General features: G+C 42.5%; 2 protein-coding genes across 2 annotated transcripts in view; one reads left to right on the top strand and one right to left on the bottom strand.

Moving 5' to 3' along the window:
* Nucleotides 1–1,466: 1,466 nt before the first annotated feature.
* LOC311128100 (meiotic recombination protein REC114-like) lies at nt 1,467–6,680 on the top strand (the record flags this gene model as incomplete). Its single annotated transcript, XM_084160072.1, has 6 exons — nt 1,467–1,556; nt 1,801–1,890; nt 4,623–4,706; nt 5,323–5,517; nt 6,093–6,167; nt 6,516–6,680. The coding sequence occupies 6 exons, from the start codon at nt 1,467–1,469 to the stop codon at nt 6,678–6,680; spliced, it is 699 nt and encodes a 232-aa protein (XP_084016198.1).
* A 237-nt stretch (nt 6,681–6,917) lies between these two features.
* LOC311127757 (neuroplastin-like) overlaps nt 6,918–20,511 on the bottom strand; it is a 33,850-nt gene continuing 20,256 nt past the window's right edge. The window contains exons 6-9 of the mRNA XM_084159630.1: nt 19,102–19,375; nt 12,978–12,999; nt 8,185–8,261; nt 6,918–8,007 (exon numbers count right to left, since the gene is read on the bottom strand). Coding sequence (XP_084015756.1) covers nt 8,201–8,261; nt 12,978–12,999; nt 19,102–19,375 — 357 coding nt within the window. The 3' untranslated portion in view covers nt 6,918–8,007; nt 8,185–8,200. The remainder of the gene's footprint in view (nt 8,008–8,184; nt 8,262–12,977; nt 13,000–19,101; nt 19,376–20,511) is intronic.

Here is a 20,511-nt window from a genome sequence, read left to right as displayed (position 1 = left end):
TGCAGTGCATGGTGAGTAGTTGACTCAACGAGAGTGAAAGACAATAGTTGAACAGTTTTGAACAAATGTATTGATATAAAAATGAAGGAAAAGCAAGAGAGAGAGAGAGAGAGCTATATTATGTGGTTATGATATGAAGGTTTGGCTTGGAAAGGTTTTTTCACCTGGTCACAGACAGCTGATGTGTTGTTCACTGAAGTCCACAACGGAAAAGGTGAGAGGAAGAGAGCGTGTAGATGCGAGAAGGAATGTTCAGAATGTTCATGCTGTTTGTATGTGGTTGCTATGAAAGTGAACTGTGTTTGCGTGTGATCAGGGGTGTATTCATTCCCCAAATTCTGTTGAAATACAGTTCTTAAACAGAAGCAAACGGAACAAAATGGGGATAAACATACCTGAATTTGTCCAATAGAAACTCTCGTTTGCAACTGTTGGACTAACGATTACACCCTAGATCAGCTAGATGCAGGCAAGAGTGTGCAAGGCGGTACTGAATGTGCCACTGTCTGTCACCTTGATTACTTACATTTTTCTCTCGACCTGTGCACCTAAGTTGTAAACTTTCATTCATAGGCTAGGTTGTACCAACCTCATGATGGGGTATTGGGAAAATTAGAGTATCATGTAGTAGTAGCCTAAACCTATCGATGTTACATTGAGCGGTGAATGGAATATGAATGACTGTCATCCAATATGCTGTAATAGAAATAAGGCAATGCTCATAAAAAAAAGATATCATCCTCCCTCATCTTAAACATCAGCAACCACCACTGGTGAAATACTGTCTGCTTGCAAAACAGAGTCAAACATAACACATTACATTACATGCTCATTCGCATTTTCTCAAGAGATGCTGAAAGAAATCATATTTCTCCACTCCTGTTCCCGAGACAAAATTAACATTTGTTGTATAATTTTACTGCAAAAAAGGAGAAACGAGTTAAATTATATTAGGTTATTGGCCTACAGTCAGTATGCATATTTCAGTTAATATTCCATATACATTTATGAGGAATATTCTATTTATTCATGGATACAGGGATACTCGTGAGCGGGATATCAAAGGTGCATGTAAACACCTTATGCCGAATAAAACCTTAAACGGTATATGAGATATAACTACTGTGCTCATGTAAACGTGGTCACTATTCTAATCCAGCACCACTAACATATCACTCAGCTAATCAAAGGTTGAGCAATGGAGCCTGGGGATTAGGTTAGAGTTGAGTAGGTGCAACTGCTGTGGTGTGCTGTGCTGGGCGTGCTGTGCTGGGCTAGCATAAAAAAAAGTGCACTTCTTGGATCCCCAGCCAGAATCCAGCGCATGCGCGCGCACCCAGAAACACAATCTACCTGGGTGACTCATGAGCTCGCAAATTTCTGTTTTTCCCGCGCTCATCGCGGCAAACAAACGTGGCTAGCTAGATAGCGTTAGCTCTTCTGAGATATATATATATTTTTTACAAATGGCAATTGTACATAAATCTATATGGAGGTTGAAACGCTTTGGACGTTTTTTGCCTGGGACCAAAGAAGACGGCGGTAATCCATGGAAGGTGACATGAGTTGTCTAGGCCAAAATTCCCGACATCTGTTTTATTTGTGATAACGCTAGCTAACGTTAGCTACCTAACGACCCTTGCTAGCTAGGCTAACAGTTGTTTACAAATGTTTAGGACATTAGCAAATCAAATTGTTATAGGCCTACACTTTACATTATGGTTATTGAATGAACTTGCCTCAGATGTGATGTGAATCATCTAGCTGTAGATGTTGAAAAATGTGTCTTAACTTCTCTAGCTGTTTGAGCCCAGTGAAAGTGCGGGTGAATTGGTGCTCACCATTGTGGAATCCGGTCATATGCTGGTGTCCCAAGGCCACGATCTTCTGGTAAGTGAGTTGAGGTCTGACTAAGTTAGATGCCCTTTGATGTCCGAAAGTCAAGTCATTCCTGGATGGATCTGGACCTAGTTTTTACAGTATTTGATCTAGGCCAAGTAACAATGTAACGTTATCCAAATAAGCTTATATAGCCTTAAAATATCCCCCAATATATTCAGTAACTCATTATTATATACCAAATTATTGACAAATGTACACCCCATAGACATAATAGCTGTTATTGTCCAACCTGCACTCATTGTTGGTGTAATTATACACGGAGTTTACAAAACATTAGGAACACCTGCTCTTTCCATGACATACTGACCATGTGAATCCAGGTGAAAGCTATGAACCCTTATTGATGTCACTTGTTAAATCCACTTCAATCAGTGTAGATAAAGGGGAGGAGACAGGTTAAAACATGCTTTTTAAGCCTTGAGACAATTGAAACATTGATTAGGGTATGTGTGCCATTCAGAGGGTGAATGGGCACGACAAAAGATTGCAGTGTCTTTGAACTGGGTATGGTAGTAGGTGCCAGGCGCACCGGTTTGAGTGTGTCAAGAACTGCAACGCTAATGGGTTTTTCACGCTCAACAGTTTCCCGTGTGCATCAAGAATGGTCCACCACCCAAAGGACAGCCAGCCAACTTGACACAACTGTGGGAAGGATTGGGGTCAACATGGGCCAGCATCCCTGTGGAATGCTTTCGACACCTTGTAGAGTCCTCCATGCCCCGAAGAATTTAGGCTATTCTGTGGGCAAAAGGGGTGCAACTCAATGTTAGAAAGGTGTTCCTAATGTTTTGTACACTCAGTGTATAATGCAGCACTTGTGATTATTTTAAAATGTATTAACAAATAGTTTGCCTACTAACTCTGGCTAGTCTAAGCTTAGATCTCCACTGTTAGGCTTATAGGCAGATAGCCTAGCTATGGATACAATTTTATGTGTTTGCAACAATGTTAAAAAGTGACCCCAATTTTAGTATTCAAATTACTTGATTCCAAGTCCTTGGAAATACAGGGAACTAGAACAAATACTGAACACCAGCTATGTTGCTGCTATACACAGAATAGCGCCTGTGTTAGTGTGTAGTTCATCCTGTGCCTTCTCAAGATTCACTGCCAGACTCTGTGTGCAGCTGAGAGACTCCGATATCTTAGCACAATAAGCAGGATTTGCTGTAGAAACACAACGGCCGTAGCTGCACTATGCCACATTGAGTACTGCATGGAAAGTGGCTACAGCTATCTTGCTGAGCCAGGGTGCCAGGCAAGGCTACATGCTTATTCAGGTCAGGACACAAAGTGCTCTCTGACAAAAGGGGATAGCGGTCATTGATAGATCGGCGCCCTTAATCTTAATGCTCTTGAGTATCTTTCAATACAGAGAGATTACAGTAGGACACAGTGGCTGAAGCCAGGGGAGTCCCAACTGAATGATGATGCCATATTAGGTTGAACCATGGTAGAGGAGAGAGGGTTATTAAGTGTAATCATTATCCAGATTACTCCTGATCCAAGATATCGTGTAATGGGGGTTTTCTCTCATTTTTTGGAGGAAGGAGGGGGATTGGGATTATAGGAAATGGAACCTCTCAACCTGACTCAGATAACTAACCATGTCTCAGAAAACGACTTGCTATGCCTCACAGAATTACTTGAAGACAAGTCTTGTTCAAATTATGTCATGTGATTCCTTCCTGATATAATAATTTGCAACTAAAAATAAGAATTTGATCTAATCCCTTCGAAACATCTCAGTGGAGTAGGAAAATTGAAATCTGTTTTGAATCTAGAAGTATGGAGCTGAAATGTAATGTTTTATGTAACAGAGCTGAGTAGAGTATCCATCCCTCCAGTGCGCTGAAGTCCATTTGAAATGGAGAAAACATAACTTGCAGTATCTTTATCACTAAGAAGGATCTGTTGCTATGGTAAAATGTTATTCCAAATATAATGTCATAAAGCTAGCATTTCCCAGTGCTCAGGCCAAGGTCTAACACATTTTCTATCATTATTAATGTGCATAAAGCAACTACTGTCTCCTGTCAACACAGCAGGCAGCAGGTATTATTGGCCTATATTTCACTGGTACATTTCAACGCAAATTCTAAGACTGAAGAAACTATACTAAACAGAATAGTGTTTAAATAGATTTAGACTTTAGTTGATGTTAAATAGTTACAAATTGTAAGGTGTCAGACATAATTTCAAAGTATTCAGTGTATTCAGGGTAGTGTAATTTTTCACTTGGTTAGAAAAGTGCTGATTCATACATGGAACTAAACTAACACCTGTTTTTATTCATTGTAGCCTAAACATGGAGAGATTTCTACTCAAGAGACTATGACTCTATCAAAACGAATATTTAGTACGACAACATTCAGCCTCCAACAGCTGGTTGTTTGAGATGGAGATGGAAGTTATCTATCCAAATACATACTGATGGCATGCTGCTGGTCACAGGGGCTGGATGGGTTTCTGAGTCAATAGAGCCCCCTGGAGGCGTGCTTATGTCATTTCAGATCATTTGAAATTGCTCCTGCTAACCAAAAGTAGAGCTGTGATTGCTGAATGCTCGGTCTGATACTGTTAAATGGACTTGTATGTCTCATTGAAGACATGAGGTTTAGCTGTGTGCCCTATCCAATTTGACTTTGGTTTTACTACCATGACTGTTGTTTGTTTACCATTGTTTGTCAGTCTGATTGTTGTGCTAGTGCATTTTTCAGGATGGGTTTTCCTTGCTTGATGCTCCAAGCTTCCTCAAAGTTCAGCAGAAATCAGATACCCTGCTGTTCCGTCTGACTGTTAAGGTGGGTTGCTAAAGTTATATTCTTGGAGATATGTCATATATGGATTGCAAGCCTTTATTTGCTTTTAGAAACAACACCATTTTTTAAATAGAAGCTAGCTACAGTATACAAGAGTCTACATACCAAATTGTATTATTATTCTAGCACCTACTTTTATATGAAACTTAGGCTAATGTTGACTACAAGGCAACACTGGAATTTTACAGTCGGTAATTTCCCCACAATTTGTATAGTGGCAGCTTTATTTACCATAGCCAGATTTCACATTGACATTAGTGTGGCAGAGCCGATGTTTGGCAGGGGTGGCTGTGCTGAGACAACAGTGTAATTGGTCATTAAATGGCCTGAATTAAGGGGATTTGAGGCCTGACACGATGCATTTTGAACAGTCTTGGCACAACTAGCTGGCTGTGAGTGGTGCTTTGGCTGTCCATATTCTGCCAACGGCCTGGCTTGTGAGTGATATGTAGGCTAAATAAGTGTTGTAGGTAAGTGTGACTGTGATGAATTGTAAGTGGCATGTCAAGCTTGTAGTCTGCTGGTCAAGATTGCCTCAGTAGCGGTGAAGAGGAGATATAGGCTAGCTCTCAAACAAAACATTTCTGTGTATGTGCAGGGGGAGAGCCGTCTGATGAGGATGCAGTTCAGTGGTAGCAGCAGGGCTGAGGCTCTGGAGGAGTGTGGCAGTGCAGTACTCAGACTGAAGGAGTACCTGCCTGTCACCACACAAGGGGGGCCCCCACCACCACCACTCAGCTGCCCCCCAACATCCAATCAGCCCCCTACCAAGACCACTGCACAGGATCAACAGGTACTCAACAACACATACACTGAAAACATGTAGCCACATATTGCATCAGGAAAGTGTATTTTGGAACATCTGAATTGGAACAGCTCCTGCAATACATTAACTAATTGAAATGAGTGCAGTGCGTGTTTTTTTTCCACCTTTGTTGCTGTTCTTATTTTAAGAATGTTATTCTTCATAATGTAAACTAGTTAATGAGGGACTAAAGTTGCTGTTGTTACAGTAAGAATCACCCACTAGATGGTGCTATTTACAAGCATGAAAACAAAATAGCTTGTTTAATACTGGATGGCACTGGAACAAACTAGGTTAATATGGATTTTATGTATGAATCAATGACAATGTGTGATATGTTAATCCTTAACCTCCCGACACAGAAGGGGGAGAAATTAAACCAACGATAAACACAATCACACACATTTGAAAAAGCTCTCAGTGAGGATGAAAGGGCCGTGGTGACTGAGGGAAATCTTTTAATAAATGATGAAGCTATGATGCAGCTTAACCTCCCTTGGTGTGTTACCCTGTAAAGTCCTGTGGCAGTAGTAACATATTTCTTTTTAACCGTGTGTCATCAGGCGGGTGCTGGGGAGGCTATGGCTACTGAACCCGAGGTCGTCCAGGGCTCTTTATCCATCAAACGTCTTACCCAGGTAGGTTGGTACTGACACCACACAGTGATTAGATAGATGACTGATGAATGCTGAGGGTGATGATTCATATGATGATCACTTGATGGAGGTTGATAATCGCGCAAGCTGAATAAATAGTAGCTATTTAACATTCAGGAGTGTGATTACGGCTCTCACCCATGGAGCTTGAATGTAACATACACTTAATCGGCTCTTATTTGTTGTTATTCCCCGCCACTACTGAAGTGTAGGGTAGGCCACTGAAATAATTAACACCTAACTGACTTGGGCGATTATAATTAGCCGATATCATGGATTTAATTATATACAAACAAATCCCAGATCCCTGGTCTATCTATTTTTCCTCTGCACTTCCTGGGCGAGCATGGTCTGTCCTTGCCCCTGGTGTACCGCCACAGTGCTCTGTTCCGTGGGGAGCTGGAGCCCTTCCTCCGCCTGTGTCTCTTGGACCCCAGCTTCCCTGCCTTGGTGGAGGAGGTGGAGGGGGAGCTGAAGAGAGTGCTCCAGGACTGAGGAGCTGAAGCTCATCAACACAAACAGCCAGAGGGAGACAGGTCAACTCACTACACACGGTACACATGTGGGTGGGAGGTGGGTTTTGGAAGAGTTGGGGGTTGGGTTGTTCTTCATGCTGCTGATTGTGGAAATGTGTGCTGGAACATCGTGATCATTGTGTTGTAGGAGGATATTTAAACCGGCACAACTGTTGTGGTTTCTAGAAAGGATTTTCCAGGCAAAAAAAACGAAATGTATTTTGGAGCCTTTTATTTTCAAAAAAGTATTGGTCTCGTATGTTATTGGTCTCATATGTTTTATCGTGGCTAGAGATACCGTAGCTCCTTCCATTCCCACCCTAATGTAGGTCCATTTGCACTGCAATACACATGGATACACTGTATTTATAGGAGAGTAGTCATGCAGCTACAGCAGTGCATTTTGCTATACCAGCTTCCAAGTGATCCCACAATATTAAAGCTTCACTGAGAAAAACAAACTGCCCCCAATATATCTATATATGAATACATATTGCATAGGATAATAGCCATGCTGTACAATTTCAGAAAAATAAAAATGAATGAATTAAGTTGGGAAATATAAAATGTATTTTTTTCTTTACATACAGTATTTGCTATCATTTGAACACTCGTACCTCAACATATACAAGACATCCTAAGTTACTCTGAAAAATAAAAATAAACACTTACTTGTCATTTTATTTATAACTAGATAGATTATAGTAGTCATTTTCTGTAATCATTTTCAAGTAAATACTGCCAGACATTGAATCCCTTGCATCACATTTTCACTATAATGGCTGTTAAGAGTGGACTTTCCTTTCACTAAATCAAACATAGTTGAATGACAATGAATCAGCTGTACAAAGTTATTTTAAGAATATAACAGTATTTTTCAGTTCAGGACAATTTCATAAAAAAACATAATTCATTTGGACGCAAAATAGCCACACAGACATGAGGGAAAACAACAAAGTCTATTCTGGGCATCCTATTGCGTAATAATTTGCATGCGTTTTACATGATATGTAATACAAAAAGGATCACCTCTGGTTGGAGGACATGATAAAATGAATAAAAGAGACATCAAACGGCACACAAAAAAGATGTGCACACCTTTCATGATGGAATTAGTCATCTTTCCGTCCAGGACTGTTCATGTAAGACTGAATAAGGCATGCTTAAGACAGCCATCTTGTTATTTTCTGCCAGTGTTACGCTGTTATTGTTTTTTCTCATAAGAGAGACGAGATATGCTTCATTAAAAATTGCCTGGAGCTCCCTCCTCAGATACCTTCATATGGTCAAGATATGCAGTTAGTCATCTGTTAATGAAAATCGGAGGAGGAACGCGTTAGTATACCCTGTGCACATGATCACATTCCTACAGTATATCACTTAGTTCCCTGTTGACTTCCATATGCCTCAGATTCCTTTTTCTAAAGGCCAGAATACTCACTACAACGAGTAGCTTCTCATTGTATAAAGGCCAGAATACTTACTGCAACGAGTAGCTTCTCATTTCGTATTCCTCTGGCGCACGTTTTTGTCTTTGTGGTTGTTTGTCGAATTTGTTTTCCTAGTGAAGAAATAGAGTTTAGTCAATTCCAGGGGGAAATTATGAGATGTATGTATGTATATACAGCGGGGAGAACAAGTATTTGATACACTGCTGATTTTGCAGGTTTTCCTACTTACAAAGCATGTAGAGGTCTGTAATCTTTATCATAGGTACACTTCAACTGTGAGAGATGGAATCTAAAACAAAAATCCAGAAAATCACATTGTATGATTTTTAAGTAATTAATTTGCATTTTATTGCATGACATAAGTATTTGATCACCTACCAACCAGTAAGAATTCTGGCTCTCACAGACCTGTTAGTTTTTCTTTAAGAAGCCCTCCTGTTCTCCACTCAATACCTGTAATAACTGCACCTGTTTGAACTCGTTACCTGTATAAAAGACACCTGTCCACACACTCAATCAAACAGACTCCAACCTCTCCACAATGGCCAAGACCAGAGAGCTGTGTAAGGACATCAGGGATAAAATTGTAGACCTGCACAAGGCTGGGATGGGTTACAGGACAATAGGCAAGCAGCTTGGTGAGAAGGCAACAACTGTTGGCGCAATTATTAGAAAATGGAAGAAGTTCAAGATGACGGTCAATCACCCTCGGTCTGGGGCTCCATGCAAGATCTCACCTCGTGGGGCATCAATGATCATGAGGAAGGTGAGGGATCAGCCCAGAACTACACGGCAGGACCTGGTCAATGACCTGAAGAGAGCTGGGACCACAGTCTCAAAGAAAACCATTAGTAACACACTACGCCGTCATGGATTAAAATCCTGCAGTGCACGCAAGGTCCCCCTGCTCAAGCCAGCTCAAGCCAGCCAAGGAGTGGCTCCGTAAGAAGCATCTCAGGGTCCTGGAGTGGCCTAGCCAGTCTCCAGACCTGAACCCAATAGAAAATCTTTGGAGGGAGCTGAAAGTCCGTATTGCCAGCGACAGCCCCGAAACCTGAAGGATCTGGAGAAGGTCTGTATAGAGGAGTGGGCCAAAATCCCTGCTGCAGTGTGTGCAAACCTGGTCAAGACCTACAGGAAACGTATGATCTCTGTAATTGCAAACAAAGGTTTCTATACCAAATATTAAGTTCTGCTTTTCTGATGTATCAAATACTTATGTCATGCAATAAAATGCAAATTAATTACTTAAATCATACAACGTGATTTTCTGGATTTTTGTTTTAGATTCAGTCTCTCACAGTTGAAGTGTACCTATGATAAAAATTACAGACCTCTACATGCTTTGTAAGTAGGAAAACCTGCAAAATCGGCAGTGTATCAAATACTTGTTCTCCCCACTGTATATATGTATGTATATATCACATTGTATGATTTTTAAGTAATTAATTTGCATTTTATGGCATGACATAAGTATTTGATACATCAGAAAAGCAGAACTTAATATTTGGTACAGAAACCTTTGTTTGCAATTACAGAGATCATACGTTTCCTGTAGGTCTTGACCAGGTTTGCACACACTGCAGCAGGGATTTTGGCCCACTCCTCCATACAGACCTTCTCCAGATCCTTCAGGTTTCGGGGCTGTCGCTGGCAATACGGACTTTCAGCTCCCTCCAAATATTTTCTATTGGGTTCAGGTCTGGAGACTGGCTAGGCCACTCCACGACCTTGAGATGCTTCTTACGGAGCCACTCCTTAGTTGCCCAGGTTGTGTGTTTCGGGTCGTTGTCATGCTGGAAGACCCAGCCACGACCCATCTTCAATGCTCTTACTGAGGGAAGGAGGTTGTTGGCCAAGATCTCTCGATACATGGCCCCATCCATCCTCCCCTCAATACGGTGCAGTCGTCCTGTCCCCTTTGCAGAAAAGCATCCCCAAAGAATGATGTTTCCACCTCCATGCTTCACGGTTGGGATGGTGTTCTTGGGGTTGTACTCATCCTTCTTCTTCCTCCAAACACGGCGAGTGGAGTTTAGACCAAAAAGCTATATTTTTGTCTCATCAGACCACATGACCTTCTCCCATTCCTCCTCTGGATCATCGAGATGGTCATTGGCAAACTTCAGACCGGCCTGGACATGCGCTGGCTTGAGCAGGGGGACCTTGCGTGCGCTGCAGGATTTTAATCCATGACGGCGTAGTGTGTTACTAATGGTTTTCTTTGAGACTGTGGTCCCAGCTCTCTTCAGGTCATTGACCAGGTCCTGCCGTGTAGTTCTGGGCTGATCCCTCACCTTCCTCATGATCATTGATGCCCCACGAGGTGAGATCTTGCATGGACCCCCAGACCGAGGATGATTGACCGTCATCTTGAACTTCTTCCATTTTCTAATAATTGCACCAACAGTTGTTGCCTTCTCACCAAGCTACTTGCCTATTGTCCTGTAGCCCATCCCAGCCTTGTGCAGGTCTACAATTTTATCCCTGATGTCCTTACACAGCTCTCTGGTCTTGGCCATTGTGGAGAGGTTGGAGTCTGTTTGATTGAGTGTGTGGACAGGTGTCTTTTATACAGGTAACGAGTTTAAACAGGTGCAGTTAATACAGGTAATGAGTGGAGAACAGGAGGGCTTCTTAAAGAAAAACTAACAGGTCTGTGAGAGCCGGAATTCTTACTGGTTGGTAGGTGATCAAATACTTATGTCATGCAATAAAATGCAAATTAATTACTTAAAAATCATACAATGATTTTCTGGATTTTTGTTTTAGATTCAGTCTCTCACAGTTGAAGTGTACCTATGATAACAATTACAGACCTCTACATGCTTTGTAAGTAGGAAAACCTGCAAAATCGGCAGTGTATCAAATACTCCCCACTGTATGTGTGTGTATACATTTACATTTGACATTTTAGTCATTTAGCAGACGCTCTTATCCAGAGCGACTTACAGTTAGTGCATAGATTATTTTATATTTATCATACTGGCCCCCCATGGGAATCGAACCCACAACCCTGGCGTTGCAAACGCCATGATCTACCAACTGAGCTACATCCCTGCCGGCCATTCCCTCCCCTACCCTGGACGACGCTGGGCCAATTATGCGCCGCCCCATGGGTCTCCCGGTCGCGGCCGGCTACGACAGAGCCTGGATATATATATATATATATATACAGTGTGGGAAAAAAGTATTTGATCCCCTGCTGATTTTGTACGTTTGCCCACTGACAAAGAAATGATCAGTCTATAATTTTAATGGTAGGTTTATTTGAACAGTGAGAGACAGAACAACAACAAAAAAATCCAGAAAAACGCATGTCAAAAATGTTATAAATTGATTTGCATTTTAATGAAGGAAATAAGTATTTGACCCCCTCTCAATCAGAAAGAGTTCTGGCTCCCAGGTGTCTTTTATACAGCTAACGAGCTGAGATTAGGAGCACACTCTTAAAGGGAGTGCTCCTAATCTCAGTTTGTTACCTGTATAAAAGACACCTGTCCACAGAAGCAATCAATCAATCAGATTCCAAACTCTCCACCATGGCCAAGACCAAAGAGCTCTCCAAGGATGTCAGGGACAAGATTGTAGACCTACACAAGGCTGGAATGGGCTACAAGACCATCACCAAGCAGCTTGGTGAGAAGGTGACAACAGTTGGTGCGATTATTCTCAAATGGAAGAAACACAAAAGAACTGTCAATCTCGCTCGGCCTGGGGCTCCATGCAAGATCTCACCTCGTGGAGTTGCAATGATCATGAGAACGGTGAGGAATCAGCCCAGAACTACACGGGAGGATCTTGTCAATGATCTCAAGGCAGCTGGGACCATAGTCACCAAGAAAACAATTGGTAACACACTATGCCGTGAAGGACTGAAATCCTGCAGCGCCCGCAAGGTCCCCCTGCTCAAGAAAGCATATACAGGGCCGTCTGAAGTTTGCCAATTAATATCTGAATGATTCAGAGGAGAACTGGGTGAAAGTGTTGTGGTCAGATGAGATCAAAATGGAGCTCTTTGGCATCAACTCAACTCGCCGTGTTTGGAGGAGGAGGAATGCTGCCTATGACCCCAAGAACACCATCCCCACCGTCAAACATGGAGGTGGAAACATTATGCTTTGGGGGTGTTTTTCTGCTAAGGGGACAGGACAATTTCACCGCATCAAAGGGACGATGGATGGGGCCATGTACTGTCAAATCTTGGGTGAGAACCTCCTTCCCTCAGCCAGGGCATTGAAAATGGGTCGTGGGTGGGTATTCCAGCATGACAATGACCCAAAACACATGGCCAAGGCAACAAAGGAGTGGCTCAAGAAGAAGCACATTAAGGTCCTGTAGTGGCCTAGCCAGTCTCCAGACCTTAATCCCATAGAAAATCTGTGGAGGGAGCTGAAGGTTCGAGTTGCCAAACGTCAGCCTCGAAACCTTAATGACTTGGAGAAGATCTGCAAAGAGGAGTGGAACAAAATCCCTCCTGAGATGTGTGCAAACCTGGTGGCCAACTACAAGAAACGTCTGACCTTTGTGATTGCCAACAAGGGTTTTGCCACCAAGTACTAAGTCATGTTTTGCAGAGGGGTCAAATACTTATTATTTGACATGCGTTTTTCTGGATTTTCTTGTTGTTATTCTGTCTCTCACTGTTCAAATAAACCTACCATTAAAATTATAGACTGATCATGTCTTTGTCAGTGGGCAAATGTACAAAATCAGCAGGGGATCAAGTACTTTTTTCCCCCACTGTATGTATATGTATGTGTGTGTGTGTGTGTGTGTGTATTTGTTGTAGTCTCGAGAGAATGGAATATTTATCAGATACTTACGTTGGTGCGGCTGGCTCATCATCTTCATCATGAGGGGAGAGAAGAGGGGAAAGAGCACAGAAACAATGGAATATTAGACAACATGGTCATCCCTCAGAAGTGGCCAACACACTGCTCCCATATTTTCATTCAAATGCAGATGTTGACATCTTAACTGTAATGAAATATCAAATGGATTAAATTACATGATTGTTACATGACTGTAGCAGTTTAAAATGCAGTCACATCACGTCAGTGTGAAGTATTGCAAATTTGCAACTGATGTTAACATTTTAAATGTTCAGGTTTTCTTCGAGTTCACTTGTGGATCCCACAGTATGGGTCTTTTGCATGGGTTGTTACCAAGTTCCAGTTGTCATTACAGAATACAGAAGTTATAGGAATAAAGTAGAAACATTTTTATTTTGCCCCTTTTTCTCCCCAATTGGTAGTTACAGTCTTGTCCCATCGCTGCAACTCCCGTACGGACTTGGGAGAGGCAAAGGTCGAGAGCCGTGCTTCCTCCGAAACACAACCCAGCTGAGCCGCACTGCCCGCTTAACCCGGATGCCAGCCGCATCAATGACCGTGTCAGCGTGCACAGGAGTCGCTAGTGCGCGATGGGACAAGAATACCCCTGCCGGCCAAACCCTCCCCTAACCTGGACGACGCTGGGCCAATTGTACGCCGCCCAACGACAGCCTGGACTCCAACCAGGATCTCTAGTGGCACAGCTAGCACTGCAATGCAGTGCCATAAACCACTGCGCAACTCGGGAGGCCTAAAGTTAACTATTTGACGTCTGTAGGTTTGCATTTTTTATTTGACTGAGTCTGACAATAAAAGCTCTGAGTTGTGTAAGCAGGATTTACGTGTACATGAAGGAGCAAAAAAATATGTTTTAGTAGAATAGCGTTTTTAGTGTAGAGTTGAATTACACAGCAGCATGCAGTGTGAGTGGACATCATCGCACATTAGAGTGATTAGCTAGTTAGTATAGATAACCACTCTTTCAAGGTGCCACGGTGGCATGTTTTTGACCACACACGAGAAGGAATGGGTCAGTAGGTCAGTATAGTAAACATGGAGAGTGTAAGTGTGTTCAGTAGCATGCAACCAGAGATCTGGGGCACGTATTCATAACCCATTTCAGAGTAGAAGTGCTGATATAGAATCAATTTTGCCTTTTAGATCATAATCCGTAAGATTATATAAAGACGGGGGACCTGATCCTAGATCAGCACTAAACTATGAGACGCTTTATGAATACGGGCCCAGAGAGCAGCAGCATGCCATTGGCAGTTAAATGGGGGTATGGTGGTCACAATGTGAGATGGGACAGCATGGCTGCATGTGAGACAGTCTTGGGGACAGAGGGGGCACATCTGTTCGTGCGTGCCCAATCCCCACCTTTTTCCACCCCTACACTACCATCTGAGTTCACTCACAACTAGCCCCTGGGTGCAGAGTTATCCAGTCGGGCAAAGAGAATGTGTCGAATATGTGATTCAAGTCATGAAATTGCAAACAAACAAAAACACTGACTTTTACAGTGTGGAGAATATTAAGAGTATAGCCAGGGTAATATCAATGTATTCAGCAAGTTCTTCCTGTATGCCAATGGGTTGATAAGCTCTGCATTACATTTTTACAGTTTAGTCATTTAGCAGATGCTCTTATCCAGAGTGACTTTTCACCTAGTCGGTTCGGGGATTCGAACCAGCGACCTTTTGGTTATTGGCTCGACGCTCTTAACCGCTAGGCTACCTGCCGCCCTACATTTTGCATAATATAATCTTTCCTGGTTGTTCCCTAATGATCCCACACAGTAAAAGAAAGTGGAACCCTCACAACAGGTTCTTTAAATTAATTTGCTCTACAAAAAATCTCTACCTTTGCTTCGGATCACTTAGTAGTGCATTATCAGTATTGATACACAATTTAGCCATCATGAAGATGTACACCTACATATAACAAAGCTCTTGGGGATAGAGGATACTAAAAGGAGATTTCAGAGCTGGCCATCGGCACAAGTGATGCAGAGTGTGCTGCATCTCTGATTCGGTTGATATGACCATGGCAGATAATCTACCTTCATCTACTTGTTGGGGGGGGGGGGGGGGGGGTCACTCTGTTGCCAACACCAAAGCAAGTTTCTCTCTCCCTCTCTCTCTCCCCCTCCTCCTGTAGATAAACCCTTGCCAAACTAGAGGCCTTGCCTACAGGTGCAGGAGATAGGTTGGTGTTTGTCAAAGCACTACACTGTCTTTACACTGTACACAAAGCCAATGCTTACTTTATTGGTGAATTTGCATTATTTCTGTTTAGTAGTGTAACAAATTTACTGACATATTTAACGCTGAAACCATAATGGGGAGGATTATACAGTGCATACACAATTCAGACTTCAGAAATAGAAGTATGCATAATTTATCTTTTTAATCTACCCTGTCTTTTCTTTTCAGATAGCATCTACAGGATATCAATGCCTTGGGGAACCTAGAGTGCATACTATCTCTCCTCGTGTGTGTGTGTGGCGGTTTAAGTGATTTAACACTCCTATAGAAGACAAGTGAAGAAGACTTGTATAAAATGTATACAGTTATAAACAGGACGTAGCAGTGCATTTCAGTAGGCTGATAGCAATATGTTTTAAACATCAGAGACCACCACCTATACAGGAGAAAACATGTCAAACTGCGTTGGCCCCTCTAAATTGAAATGAATACGAATGGAGTAAATACATAATTTCAACATATATAGTGTCTATACAAAGACACCAAACAACTTGTAGTCCAATAATCGGATGAACAGGTGTTGACATCGTGGTCTGGATGGACTGTAGTAGAAACGGATCAAATAAAAAATCATTCTCTGAAAACATGCAAGATCTCTCACTTACCAACCATTTAGATAATGATGCCATTTGGAGAGAGGGGGAAAGAAGTCATAGTAACCAATTAATTCATATCTTGCTGATATCCTGAATAAAGTTGATAGAACCATAGGCGGGTGAAGCCTCAACGGCCTTTTTGGCTTTGACTCTACACTCAAATGATTTTGTTTGACTCTAAACTCAAATGATTAAGCCTTTGTTTGACTTTGACACTTTTAAATCTAGGTTTAACAGTTTATATTAACAGTTTATATTATTGTATGTTATTGAGTAGTTATGTTATTAGACTGTTTGAAAAATTAACAGATATTACTCTGTAAAAGTAGTAACTAGTTAGTAGTTACCAACGTAGGCTTCTTTGAGAATAACTTACCTGTGGGTGTGACAGGCTTTGATTGGAGTAGGGTAACAGGGATTTTAGATTCTCTACGTTAAGCCCTCAGCCAGTGGCGGCTCCTGAAAAAATTCTCAGGAGGGGCAATTTTTCTGATGATTTAGGTGACCTACACACATTTTAAAAAAGATATGTCCAGCAACAACATGAAGACAGGGGCAGCATATAAGTCAATACCAGAAGCATTTATTGACTGATCTGGGGAGATGGATTCCAGTTTCTGTGACAGATTATAAATAATCTCTGATGCCTTTGTTATATTAGCTTTTGGTTGAATGTACTGTCGTAGTAAATATATAATGTTATAGCTTGGTCTGACTAAAATCTTGTGCATGACCCATTTTGTGTTGGGCGTTTGTTTTCAATCAATGCTGTTCCTATCCTATAACAATGGACAAAAGAGTCCTATCTTGTCAGCCTTGTCAGCAGGTGGCCAAGGACAACACCCACGCCATAGGTCTCTCAGTTCTTCCAACTCACGAGTTCTTGCTCTGAGGACACACACACACACACACACACACATCATCACTGATAACACACACACACACATCATCACTGTTAAACACACACACACACACACACAAAAATCCCCTCTCTTTAGGCTGAACATTTGAAGACAGAGAACCCGACTCAGAGCCAATGCAACAGTGGAGGGGACCTCGCCCAACTCATCAGGACCAATCAGAAGATCAGAACTACTAGATTCAACCTACATCATTTATTGTATAAAATGTCTGCACACAATGTTTTCGGGGCTCTCTTCAGATAGCTCCCTAAGAGTTTGACGAACGAGTCCGTGCACGCGATTCCAGATATCTTTACCTCTGAATAAACTGCCTTTATTATACCATATCCACCCTGTCCAAAGTCTCTACTTGGTCTCAGTTCTCCAGTAAACTTGTGATTATCAACAGTACACAACGGTAACAAACAATTGGGGGAACTCACGGGGCAGATAGTAAGGTCGCAGTGACACAGAAAGCAGTTCAATGTCGGGGGTACAGAGTCGCTCTCTTACCAGGATCGATTTTCCCTGTGACTGTGTCAGATCGCGGTCCGCTCTGACCAGGGTGAAGCCGGCCGGCTCCACTTCTCTGTCCGGGACTCTGTCATCCAGCCAAGTCTCCCAGCTGTATTGGATTCCGCTGCCAGCAGCGTTTTCATTATTTAGTCCGTTCGTAGCGGGTATGTACACGATCAACAAGATCAGTCCAAAACCCACCACTGGAAATCCATGGTTGGCAGAATGTTTGTAAACTAAGTGTACAAATTAAAAACATAAAATAACGCCACTAAGTGTACAAATTAAAAACATAAGATAACGCCACACTGCAGGTCGCAACAGAGACGCTGCTAGCCGCTATTTTCTTAGTTACGTTCATGGTTACGTCACGTATGACGAAAGCGCGTAAGTGCAAGCCCACAGACACCCATAGAGATTGTATTGAAAGCTTTGAAATTTGAAAAAAATAGATTTTACATGGGAGTCTATGACAGACTTCTGGGCGATTTTCAACATGACTGAAATCGCCCCAAAAACGGGCGGGGCCATTTGAAGCACGACTTTAGCCTGATTTGACATTTAGTGGCAGTCAGATCAGATTAGAACACTGATAACTACTGTTGCCGTGATATAATTGATTAGAAAAAAAATCCCTTCCTTTTCCCGTTTGGCAGTGCGTCGCCCATATCGCCCTATTGAACACACCGCCCCTGCCCTCAGCCATAGGCAGAACTTGTAGGGCAAAGCCAAAATAACCCATCAAACTTCCCCTGATTCCCTGTCTCAAGTTATTGTCAATGAAATGAATTCATCAGTTCTCCAGATGGGTGATAAAATGGTCCCTGGTTATCATCATTAGCGAGACCGCAACGGCACTTCAACTCTTTCATTTAAAAGGTTAGCTGTGGACCCCCTCCTGGTTTCCTAATGTGGAGCATCTCTAAAGGTCATATTATCATGCAGCTAATGTGTGGCGCTGCGCTTTGTGGCAGGCAGCGGTGTCTCTGTCTCCCTTCTCAGTACTGACGGAGCGTCCAGGGAGCGTGTCCCCCGACAGAGGTCAATTATTCACAGTGGGTCTCCACTGCTACTGCTAACACAGCAGAGTCAGCGTCATTAATATTCAGCACCGTGTCTATAGCCTCCGCAACATGTTCACTTGGTAACAGTGTAAAGTGTGTGGTGATGGTAAATTAACCCTGTTTCAATTGGTTCTTGATGGCTGTTGAACTTCTAGCCGAGTGCAGCCCCGTAATCAGATATTTCAATCATTGTGAGAATGTCTTTGTATTGTTCCAGGAGCAGCAGCCAATTTACTGGGTCATAATTCCCTCACGACGCCAGGACAGAGGAGTCACTCACCACCTTCCGGAGACACTTGAAACCCCACCTCTTTAAGGAATACCTGGGATAGGATAAAGTAATCCTTCTACCCCCCCTTACCCCACACCCCAAAAAATAAAAAATAAATAAAAATATTGTCAAGTGGTTATCCCACTGGCTATAAGGTGAATGCACCAATTTGTAAGTCGATAAGAGCGTCTGCTAAATGACGTAAATGTAAATAATTCCCTCTCCCTCCCTGATTTTACCCCATGGCCACAAGCACTGCTGGAAACAGTACATACTCCCCTGCCGCTGTTAGCATGCTGGTCTCTTTAAGGTGAGATCGAGAACCCTTTTTCCTGTTAAGGTAATGTACTGTACAGTCATTTCAATGACAGCATCCAGTAACGCTGACAAGTATAATAATCAAACAGGCCTGACGATGACAACATGGCGAGAGGTTGTCTTTCTCCCCAAAGAGATACAATATAATACTATATTCACACTATATTTAATGTTGTCTTACCGTCCAACACATCGTCTGGCCTCTTGCGTTTTTCGTACACTACGATGATGACTACCAGGATGATGATCTCCGCTAGCACCCCCAGGAAGGGCCAGAGGGGTGCCAGGTGGCTGCGCACCCGCAGGATGGACGACACGGACTTGGTGCCAATGTGGTTGGTAGCGTTGCACTGGTATTCACCAGGGTCCGAGGTGCGGTTCAGGTTGACGATGTTCAGCTCTGTGTAGTTCTCTTTGTTGGTGATGAAGAAGCGGCCAGAGGAGTTGTCGATTTCCTAGAGGAGGGTAATTTAGCATATCAATTATTTATATGTTACAGACAATTTTACGATCACATACCAGACAGTGATCACATTAAGTTATACACCATGCGGGGTCGTGAGCGTCACCTGATATGAAAATAGGGTCGTGGGAGAATTAACAAAAAAAATATATATATTTCCCAAAGATATATATATACATATTAGAATATCATCTTCGTATCTCAAAATCATTGTAATGTGGTTAACCTTAAAAATCTAAATGAAAATTATTCAAATCTAAAATTCAACCAGAGAGCGCCCTTAGATCATGGGAAAAGGCCGCACTTGACCGTTGCACTTGAATCATTCCGACGGTGAATGACTAGGCCCGCTACGCTATGAAAGCACACACTATTGCAGGTACTCTGATATTACCGGAGGCAATTGATATGGTGAAAACAATGTGTGGGGAGGCAGAGGCACAGAAACTCACATCAATACCTTTGTCAGATAACACTGTTAAAGGATTTATGCTTTTGCTAGCAATCAAGAGAGTACTGACTGAACGACTCAAAAACTCCCTAGCTAATGCTCTCAAAATGGACACTAGCTGTGAGGGCTGTGATGCCCATGCATGCCTTTTGTTCGCAATACATGTCGGGGGATGCTATTCACGCGTACATATTGTTCTGTCTCTCGATTCCCGAGCATGAAACTGCACAGGGAATGTTCAGTGTGCTGTGTGGCTATATTGACGAAAAACAGATTCCATGGGATCAAATGGTGGGCTTTTGCACAGATGGGTCTCCATCTATCAGGTAGGCCTATGCACTCTGGTTATTAATGTGTCTCCCTCTACCATATGGACGCATTGTATGATACACCGAGAGCAACTGGCGGCAAAAGAGCTTAACACAGAACTCTGAGATATACTGCAGCGGGTAACTTTGATTGTAAACTATGCTGAACAAAAATATACACGCAACATGCAACAATTTTACTGAGTTACAGTTCATATAAGGAAATCAGTCAATTAAATCTATGGATTTCACATGACTGGGCAGGGGTGCAGCCATGGGTGGGCCTGGGAGGGCATAGGCCCACCCACTTGGGAGCCAGGCCCAGCCAATCAGAATACGTTTTTCCCCACAAAATGGCTTTATTACAGA

Source organism: Coregonus lavaretus, assembly GCF_964263955.1.
Source record: "Coregonus lavaretus genome assembly, chromosome: 4".
Classification (NCBI taxonomy): Eukaryota; Metazoa; Chordata; class Actinopteri; order Salmoniformes; family Salmonidae; genus Coregonus; species Coregonus lavaretus.
Note: the sequence above shows the minus strand (reverse complement) of the source record. Positions and strands in the feature narration are given on the sequence as shown.